The 10,721-nt window shown below is 36.4% G+C and overlaps 2 protein-coding genes across 2 annotated transcripts; both read left to right on the top strand.

Annotated features, from left to right (window-relative positions):
* Positions 1 to 228: 228 nt before the first annotated feature.
* On the top strand, positions 229 to 5,633 carry LOC134256325 (sushi domain-containing protein 2-like; the record flags this gene model as incomplete). Its single annotated transcript, XM_062738977.1, is given in 10 exon segments — positions 229 to 374; positions 1,751 to 2,035; positions 2,952 to 3,235; positions 3,702 to 3,775; positions 3,778 to 3,847; positions 3,952 to 4,110; positions 4,215 to 4,373; positions 4,518 to 4,643; positions 4,733 to 4,978; positions 5,251 to 5,633. Coding segments are annotated over 10 exon segments (1,932 nt in total), but the record flags the coding sequence as incomplete, so codon positions are not given.
* Positions 5,634 to 5,645: 12 nt separating this feature from the next.
* On the top strand, positions 5,646 to 6,833 carry LOC134256327 (uncharacterized). Its single transcript, XM_062738978.1, has 2 exons — positions 5,646 to 6,153; positions 6,413 to 6,833. The coding sequence occupies exons 1-2, from the start codon at positions 5,789 to 5,791 to the stop codon at positions 6,603 to 6,605; spliced, it is 558 nt and encodes a 185-aa protein (XP_062594962.1). The 5' UTR covers positions 5,646 to 5,788; the 3' UTR covers positions 6,606 to 6,833.
* Positions 6,834 to 10,721: the final 3,888 nt, after the last annotated feature.

Genomic DNA, 10,721 nt, shown 5'->3' with positions numbered 1-10,721 from the left:
GAGTGTATAGGCATAACTCTGATGAATGGTTTGCTGGACAGAAATCAATATCATGGAGCAGATGCTTCAGAACTTCAGGATAATGAAACTGTCGATATACATCTTTTTCTCTTTAAAAGTAAGGGTAATCTTAAAATTGAATTTTTACCGTTTGACAAATGATAAATAAATTTCTTGAGCATATGTAAAGGTTTTTAATATTCATAAATGTCGAAAAATAATTGTTAGGAGGAAAGCGATCGTCAGTTGTCATGGAAGAGTCAGATTGTCCTTCAAGGTGTACATAGAGCCTCAGGATCAGCAGTTATTACTGTGTCAAACAGTGGTTTTGCTTTGGCTATAAGGGTAACATCTGCAACCAAAAGAAGAGGACAGTAAGTCAATGGAATGTCAAATTAATAACATACACTTGTATTCAAATATTTTACCCCATCTGTAAAAAAAAAAAAAGAACTTTTTTTCAAATACTAAGTACCACCTAAATCCATTCAAATGAATTGAGGAAAGATGCAAGTGAATTCCAGATAGGTCTAGTAGAATTTAAGATAAATGTAAATAGGCATAAGTACCATGCAGTAAACACGTATCTTTAAATAATTGAATCTAGGTTTTAAATAAAGAATTTATCTTTACATCGCAAATCCCACTGCGGGACTTGAAAACCAGTCTTTTGTATGAAATCGTCAAATCTCGACATTCTTGGCACAAAAAAGCCCTCATTACTCAATAGCTCTCTGAAGTCCATAGTGCTGAGTGCAGTTCTAAAGCAGCCCTTTACTAGATATTGGCTGCGCCTAAATGAATGACAAAAATTAGAAGGGACGTAAATTTTTTTTACCAACCAAGCATTTCCAGACAGATACCTTCATTACAGATAGGTTTAGTTAAATTATACAATTAATTTGAAGAATTTTTAGCTGCAGAACTGTATCTCTCTCTCGAGAAAATTCGGAAAAATAAAACAGAGATCTACAGATCCATACCTTTGTAAAAACCTTGGATTTACGCATCTGATGTTTTGTTGCTGCTTTAAGGTATTATTTCTTGGAGTTTATGCTTTTTTACGCTCTTGGCACGGTATCTGATAATTAATCAAAGATTTTACTCCAATTATTGATACTTTACCTTTCAATGTTTCAAAACAGTCCATTGTGGATTTGGAATGTCGGTTTAAAGGATTCCCATTTCTACGTCCACATCCACAAACGGCCCTTCTTAAACCGTTGAAAGGAAATAAACATTTATGAATAGGAATTTAATGTATGGTTAATTATTGGATATTATTTATAAAGCTGGGAAAAACATAAAATATAAGAAATATACCTGAAGTGACCGACAAAAAATCAGCGGCGTAGATCAAAGATTTTTACATCGCATGGATCTAGATCTTTGCGTCACCTGTCCGAATTTTTTCAAGCAGAGAGCTACAGTTCTGCAGCTAAAGGATTTTATAACTGATAAGCTAGATACACTTGATTTAAGGGTCCTCCACACACACAATAAAAGAATATATAGGTATAAATTTATGAAGATGGATAAAAATAATTGAGTCTGAGGATGTTAAAATGTTGTTCTATTCAATGTAAGTAAAATTTAATTAGGGGCCTAAAAGATTACTTATTAATTCTGTCTTAGAATACATTAATAATTATTAATTTTATAAATAGAAAAAAATTATTAAAGAAATAAAAAATGAATTATAAGAGTTGAAAGAACAACTGCCAGTGATTACATTTTTTTGTATCTATAGGGCCGATAGAGGAATTTGGTCTGACATATTTCCCGTGGCCCTACCACCAGATCAAGCGTACATCTTCTGTCATGATTGGCTAAAAAATGAAACGCAACTACCCAAATTGTCGACTAATGATGAGCAGCCATGTCCATGTACTTTAGACCAAGCTCTACTGGACATAGTCAGATTTCAACCCGATCCAGATTGCAGCATGTTTAGTCGTACTTCGCCGTATTCCCGTACTGGTAATTGTCTGCATAGAAGAGACGCCACCCATTGTATTCGTTTAGTTAATTTAGGGTAAGAGAAGTTAAAAAATTTGACTAAACAAATGTTTCATATTTTCCAGCTAAACAAAACAATTTTAACAAGAGGCCCAGGGGCCACATCGCTCACCTGAGCAATTTGCTAGGAAAAAGCACATATCAGATCAGAACTGAAAGTTTACTGAGTTGGGGGGGGGGGGGCTTGAATTTTAACCTCCAATGGGGTCAAATTAGAATCTACACTACTTGAGAATGATTCCATATAAATATCACTAAGCATGGATTTGAAGTACTTGAAAAGAGGATTTTAAAAGTTTTCGCTATATATACCTATGTTAAACTTTGATCGGGTATTTTGGCCCCACCCTACCCCCGGGGGTCATGATTTGGACAAACTTGAATCTACACTACCTGAGGATGAATCCACATGAGTTTCATCTTTCCTGGCCCAGTGGTTCTTGAGAAGATTTTTAAAGATTTTTCCTATATATTCCTATGTAAAACTTGGGTCGGCCATTTTGGCCCCACCCTAGCCCCGGGGGTCATGATTTGAACAAACTTGAATCTACACTACCTGAGAATGATTCCACATGAGTTTCATCTTTCCTGGCCCAGTGGTTCTTGAGAAGAAGATTTTTTAAAAAAGCCACTTATTTTTCTCTAATTCATAATTATCTCCCCTTGGAAAAGGGCGTGGCCCTTCATTTGAACAAACATGAATCCCCTTCACCCCAGGATACTTTGTAGCAAGTTTGGTTGAAATTGGCCCAGTGGTTCTTGAGAAGAAGATGAAAATGTGAAAAGTTGACAACGACAACGACGACAACAACGACGACAGACAACGGACAAATTTTGATCAGAAAAGCTCACTTGAGCCTTTGGCTCAGGTGAGCTAAAAAGTACACATTTGAATTGCTTCGTTTTTAAAATTGTATTTTTCATCAAAATAGGCAACAAGGAGTCGACAATTTGTGCTGCTACGACAATGCAAATAACCTAATCGACTCAAGAGTAAAGGAAGGAGGGAGCATTCAGAGATATCATTATCTTGGTGGACATAGAGTGCAACCATACATCACAAACTTTTATTTTGACGTTCTACCATTCCTTCACTGTTGCCGATATTCTCTAAATGTTATAGGGATTGGATCCTCAGGTGTTTCAAATTTATGTCCTAGTTACTTCAAACACAGAAAGTTCAGTTCGTGCAAGAACTATATCCCACCGAGACCAGGTAACTCATCATTTAAATAGAAATGTCTATAAAGATAAATATTCCTCACTGCATGAATTCCAGTTACCCATGCATAAACCAACTAAGTTGAGCTGTAGATAAATGTTCCATGTTTCTCTTCTCTAATCCTGTCGGCTACGTGGCACAGTGGTTAAAGCGCCTGCTCTAGAGTCGCGAAGTAAGAAGTTGATCCTCACGTCGCGGGTTCCAATCCTATTGTGGGACGTGGAGCCCGAATGAAACCGTATAAACCGAGGTCCCGTGTCACAGTAGGTGCTGGGACAAAAAAGATCCCTCCCAGCTCAATGGGCCTGAGTGACGAGTATAAGACAAAATTTGCAGCTTTCCACCGGCAAGTGGTGGCGTTTCCATATGAGTGAAAAATATCTGGAGAGGGACGTTAAACAATCTACAATCAATCAATCTTCTCTAATCATACATTAATGTTTCGTATAAATATTTGCAGCTCGGACCAATGGAGATCCTCATATTACTACTCTGGATGGCTTTCAATATACATTTAATGGTGTGGGAGAATTTATGTCTTTATGAAAACCGTAGACGAAAGATTTCAAAGCCAGATAAGATTTGAGCAATTTAGAAAAGAAAACGGTAAGTTATGAATATATGGAACCAAGCAGAAAAATATTCAGTACGTCTATGCTGGTCATCTACATATTGGACTATATTTTCTTTAATACTCTTTGTTCACACAGGAGATTTGGTTGATGCAAGCATATGCACTTCCTTTGTTTCACAAGATTCGAATAATTCTGCCGTCGTAGAAGTCCGCCTCAACTCGATTAGAATTGTAGACGTTTTAGTCAATGGAGATGTTATAGACTTTGACGAGTCCAATGCCCATCAATTTCAAGGTTACAATGAAATTATTTAAAACTTTGTCCCGAGACTCCAATTCTTTTTCTTAATTTTTCATTTATACTTACAAGGTACAACTTTGACATTGTTACTTTTTAAGGTGTGACTGTTATGAAGCTTGAAACAAATTCGACAAACTCGAACCTGACCAAAAAGGAGTTAATTGTATCTTTTACCACAATGGGCATCGCATTCAAAGCTGTAGCGAGTTCCAGTGTGCTCAATGTCCTTCCAGTCGTTGGGAATACTTCACTTGCCGGTAAGTATATTTTCGTTGGAGTATTTAGGTGGTTGGGGAAGAGTCAGTAACTTAAATTTGGTCTCTTTTTCTGTCTCACCCTTGCAAATGATACGAAATAGTGTCTGAGAATATAGTGACTAACCAAATAACTTTTGCTAACAGGAAACATACAGGGAATACTTGGAAATTTTGATGAAGATCCAAACAACGATTTGCAATCCCCAACAGGGGAGATTTTACAGCCAAACTCTACAGCAGAAAAGATATACGATGATTTTGGAATATTATGTAATAATTTTACAATCTGATTTGAATATATTCTCTCTCTTTCTCTTTTATTTCATTTAATTTAAAAGTAATAAAATATATAATTGAAGGGAGAATACTAGAAAATGATTCACTGTTCACTTACGAACCGGGAAAGTCCTACGGTGACTATCAAAAGTTATCCTTCCGTCCCACGTTTGTTACTCCAACAAATCTCCCCCCGGAAGTCGAGGAGCTTTGTGGAGAGGATGAAGAATGCTTGTTCGATTATGCAATGACAGGATCGGCTGAACTGGCTGTCGAAACACAACAGTTCACAGTGGTTTTTAATACTTCTGTAGGAGCTTCATATCAAAGCAAGTATATTAGATGTGATCTTAAATTATATTTTTTAACAAATGTATCAAAATGGTAAGTATATACATTAATTTTACATTGTTTAAAATGATTGTTATATTTTATGTTTCTCTTTTTAAAAAACGCAAGATCAAAAATTATGCAATGTGAATTCTAGATAAAATATTGCCATTTGATATAACTATACTATAATACTGTTTTCGCTTATACTCTACATAAATAATGCAAATACAAATGAACTATAATATTTTTTTCTTTCTCTCCCTTTCAGTAAAGAATTGTGATGATTTACCAAGCGTAGAGGGAGGAGTCTGGAATGCATCAAGCACGATAGAAGGGTCCATCGCTACATTTTCCTGCTATCCCGGTTATGAAATGGAAGGAGAAAGCAATGAAATCACCTGCAGAAACACATCCTGGGGTGATTTTGGCAATTTTACTTGCAATTTAATAATCACTAGCTCTACATTTGACTCTACAACAGTTTTAGTAAGTACAGACAGCACTGCTGACTCAGTTACTACTTCTGTTGTGGAAGAAACAACGATTATACCAACCGATACTAAAAGTACAACAAGTAGTTCAACTGAAGGAACCATTACAAGTACATTACAGGGTACTGCAAGGTGGACAACAGCTGACGCCTCAACTCAAAATTTTCCTCAGAAGCCACCACCACCGGTTCAACTACTACAAATTTTCCTTCAACGGAAGATTTAGCAAATACGGTTAAAACCACAGAGATTTTTACAGAAGATTCTACCACTGCTGCAGCGTCATCTACCACAACAGTAAGTTTTGAAGAGGATATGACTTCTCCAAGTATAGAAAGTACCACTGAACATACCACAATGGCGTCAACATCAAACATGTCATTTCCCACTACTGCACCTAACAATACAACTAGTGAAGACTTTACAACTTTATCTTCCACTGTAAGAAGTACAACTGGTCAGTCTACCATTATTTTATCTACAACCTCAGGTAGCATTCCAACAGACACTTCAACTCAAAGTGAATCAACGACCAAAGAGTTGGACGATGCAACGGAGTCTCCAGTGCAGAGGGCGGTTCAACAAATAGACGATTTCATTAAAGAGAATTACAAATATTTTATCATTGGATTTGTTTTTGTTGGTATTTGTTCCGTATTACTGGGAATTCTGATTTATAGGTAATTGTAAACTTCGTCTTTTTCCTCCTTGTAAAGACTATGCAAAGAGTCTCTCATAATAATTTGAATCAAAACTAAATTGTTTGTTTTTCATGTATGGTTTTTAAAACGACTTTTAAAACACATAAATTAAATATTACAATTATTTCTTGATCTAATATCACTCTTGATTAATACATATTAAAAAATAAACCACAATGGTACTTGTAAAACTATACTGAAATCAAAAGGACCTTATTTTACATGTTACTTTTTTCAGAAAATGTGTTAAATCAAAGAAACCTGAGAACTTAGAGCACTGGCATCCCCAGAGAGGCCGAGACTTGACCACGGCAAACCATCTTTCGAATCAAACTCGCCATAAGAATCCTTTATCTGCTTATTCTGTTGAACAAAAAACTTCCTCAGATGGCTTTAAATTTTATAAGTATGTTGAAAGTTCCAAAATATAATATGATTTATTTATATTTGTATTGTTCACTTGATTCTGCGTGTTTTGATATATTTCTCAAGACAATTTCAGTGGAAAATTGAGGGGTACAATCATAAACTCGTTATGTCTAAGAAACTTGAAAGTTGTTTCATTATATATACACACATGTAATGTCATTATTATGTCTTAATTCAATTACATGATTAACTTTTTTGAACACATATTTGGGCGAAGAAGCGCACGCCGATTGCATTTTCTGTACGACCTTACCTTGGCATTCAAAAAATACATGAGGAAATTAAAACATACACAATGTTAGCATAATTATCATACGGAAAAAACACACAAACTATAGAAAACTCAATCAACGTTAACAAAATATTTACTCGATATAGTAAGAAAATTGCACAAACGTAAAAATGGAAACTGCAACGAGTGATAATACATAAAAATGGAAACGACCTAATCCTATATGTCATCTCGACGTCGTATTGTCAATTACAATGGTAATTTCTTTTCCCATGTCGATACGATATATCCTAAGGAACTTGAGATAAAGTGTACCACAGAATGACAGAGTCTGAGACATTTGTTTCATATTTTACTTGAAAAAGGCGTTAATGGTTATCAAACAACCAAGGTCTATGATAAACGTGATGAATTTAACTTTTCAATCTTCAACTTCCCTTACTTATGCAATACGCGCTCGTATATCGTCATCACCTGCAAACGGAGTTTATATCACTCAGTTACTTCGATAAGCAAGAGAACACACTACGTATGAACAATTTCTAAAAAGAGGTATATTATTGACATACAAGTTGATGAAGCAAGAATATCAGCAGTTTCGTTTAAAGTCATCATTTCGTATGTTCTATGGTTGATACAACGACCTTGTCAGCAAATACATATACATGTACAATTTATCATTGATTCAAATGTTGACTGACGTTTTTTATACTAGTTGTTAGTCTATTATTTACATGTAAACACTGAATTGACGACGGATTTTTACTTATTTCCCGATAATGTTACGGAGCTCACGACGGGTTTTACCGGTCGGCAGGGGATCCTCACTCCGCCATGAAACCCACCTCGATGTTTTGGAGGTCCGTGTTTGCTCTGCTCCTATTTTGTATTGTTTTATGTACTTTTGAGCTTGAATACTGTTGGTTATGAAGACTCTATGCATAGGAAATGTAAAGAAAGTTTGTCAAATCTCGAGCTCCATGCAGAACATGATTTATGTGCGTTTCTCAAGAGCGATAAACTTGTTATATCTTATTTTTTTTATCTTACCCATTCCCATGGCCCAACGATTTTAAATTTAAATGAATACATGGATTCAGATCTTGTGACTCTAATCGATGAACGAACACGATCCGACATTAATTATGCGTTTTCCCGGTGACAGGGTCATTTGAGTAAAGTTTTCTATTTTATTTGGACACACAATACAAATTGGGCACAAAACACCAAACCGTATATACATCAAAAACCTAGATTATTTATTCTTTGAATGATTAAAACAGAAAACATATCAAATATTCTACATAACGCTTACCCTTAAAAATGTACATGTCTTGTTTTTTGTCGTATAATTTATTTACAGGTCTCGTACTTTATAATTAAGAAAACATATATACACTGTAGTTAGATATTTTATTTTTTAATATTAAGAATCATTTTTAACAGAATTTTCATAGGAAATATTATGACCTTACTAAAATTTAAGAGAAGACGTCGGTTTTATGTACATGTATAATGAAGAAAAGTATAGAGTTCTGAATTTTTATTATCATGCAAGTATATTAATTGAAAAAACTAGCTTATGATTCATGAGAAAATTGTGAACTCAAGTTTGACTTAGCTTAATATAGACCTCGCTAAGTTTTCTTTTGTAGAAATATGTGAATAAAATCTGCTTCCTGAGAATAAAAGTAAATATTTTATTTTTATGATATAAAAACAGGTTAGCTAATGAAGATGCACAAAAAAACCATCAGGATTCCAACAGTTCGTTTGGAAGACTTGGTCTCCGAAGACTGCAAAAATGTAGCCAGTGAGGAACTCCAGAATCTTTTTATTGTCGATTTCAGACCAATCACATTCCACTGGGTATCTTTAATTTGACCCTTTGACCTTGATGTTTGACCTATATTTTAAGAAACTTTAATATTGGACATAACTCTTGAATGGTTGGTGCTTGGAAATTCATGTTTCAAGGATATATTAAACGAGACAAGTCCTTTCTTGGGTACAACCTTCTTGATCTCTTGGCCTTGGAATTTGACTTGCATTCGAAATACTTTAACCTTCGACAAAAGGTGGTATAAGGGGGCATCGGTGTTTCACAGTTTAATACCCAGGAGCAGAAAAAAGATTTTTTAAAAAAAAAGCACTTTCACTGTATTATTTATACAGCCTGCCCTGGCATTAGAACCCAATGACCCTAGGGATATGAATTTCACAATTTTGGTAGGCTTAACTTATACAAACATGCCAACAGTTTGACTGTTTGATGTCCGGGAGTAAAGAATATTGATTGATTGTATGCTGTTTAACGTCCCTTTCAAGAATTTTTCACTCACATGTAGATGCCACCACTTGCCGGCAGAGAGCTGCAAATTTTGTTCTATACTCGGCACTTAGGGCCATTGAGCAGGGAGGGATCTTTTTCGTGCCAGCATCCACTGCGACTTTAGAGCAGACGTTCTTACCGCTACGTGACGCGGGCGACCCAAACGTTGGTACAATAGTACCATTGCTCTGTCCTTGCACTACATCGCTTCATTTTTATCTTACTTTCACATCATTGCGCTATTCATTTAATTTACAGACTCATTAACATCGTATTATTGCCCTATTGCATCATTGTTTTAATGATATCGCTTTATCGTCATTGCACCATCACTTCAACATTGTCATCGCACTACTAGTATCTCGTAGCAGCCCACCGTTTACGGTTGCTCAGTCGGTAGAGCGCTCGCTCCTTGATCGCGAGGTCCCGTGTCAGGGCAGGCGTTGGTGCGATAAAGATCCCTCACTACTCAATGATTCTGAGTGACGAGTAAAGGTCAAAATTTGAGGCCCTTCACCGGTTTATATACATCAGAGGAAACTTCTCGAATGGGACGTAAACCAACATACACATAATCATGCAATCTTAGTCGCCAGTCTTTTTAGGTCACCCGAGTCATATATTGCTATCTGTGTTGTCCGTCGTCGTTCGTAAACTGTTGAACAATTTCAGCTTCTCTCGCTGGAACAAACGAAACAATTTCAGCCAAATTTGGCATATACATGAAGCATCTATGGGTGACGGGGAGTAAAAATTGGGAAAGTCTTCCCCCAGGGCCTGAGGGGTGAGCTAACACCTTAGAAAAATTCGTGCAATCTTTAAAAATATCTTTACTCGTCGCCCGCGTGGTGCAGTGGTTATATAGCGTCTGCTCTAGAGTCGCGAAGTAAGGAGTTAATCCTATTATGTCGCGGGTTCGTATCCCACTGTGGGACGTGGAGACCGATCCTTCGGATGAGACCGTATAAATCGAGGTCCGTGTCGCACGCGCAGTAGGTGCTGGCACGAAAAAAATCCCTCCCTGCTCAATGGCTCTAAGTGCAGATCATGGGTCAAAAATTTGAAGCTCTCCACCGGTAAAGCTAGAATAAGAGCTAGAGCTAGAATAAGAGTTAGAGTTAAGCTGCAAGGGTTACGGTCAGGGTTAGGCTTAGGGCGAAGGCAAGAATTCGACTCCACTGGCAAATAATTTAATATGAATCCGGATGGGGCTATGAATTTCACTATCAAACTATCGAGCATCGAATAAAGGGTAGATGCAGATGGCGCAATAACGATGAAAAGATGGGATAATGATGATGAAGAGATGGTGCAATTTAGTGAGATGACGATGATGTGATGACTGATGGTGCGATAGCAGAGATCCCGGTGTAAAGACGAATAATGACCCCCATCGAATAATGACCGGGGGTCATTTTTCAACGACAAAAAATGACCCCCTACCCGTAGAAAAAAATCATTTTTTGCAGAAAAGTGTCATAGGGGTCATTATTTTATATGTTATTCCTATAAAAAATTGACCCCCATTGAAAAATGACCACCTTTAAAGTGAAA

Source organism: Saccostrea cucullata, unplaced genomic scaffold (genome assembly GCF_032062105.1).
Source record: "Saccostrea cucullata isolate Sc308-1 unplaced genomic scaffold, CSIRO_AGI_Scuc_v1 ctg16798, whole genome shotgun sequence".
Classification (NCBI taxonomy): Eukaryota; Metazoa; Mollusca; class Bivalvia; order Ostreida; family Ostreidae; genus Saccostrea; species Saccostrea cuccullata.
This window is presented reverse-complemented; position numbering and strand designations above follow the sequence as displayed.

What these genes read in the sequence shown, in the direction of transcription:
- LOC134256327 (XM_062738978.1), top strand. Translation starts at nt 5,789, where the DNA reads ATGACTTCTCCAAGTATAGAAAGTACCACTGAACATACCACAATGGCG. An exon ending in CTGGGAATTCTGATTTATAG is followed by an intron (nt 6,154 to 6,412) that starts GTAATTGTAAAC and finishes TACTTTTTTCAG; the next exon opens with AAAATGTGTTAAATCAAAGA.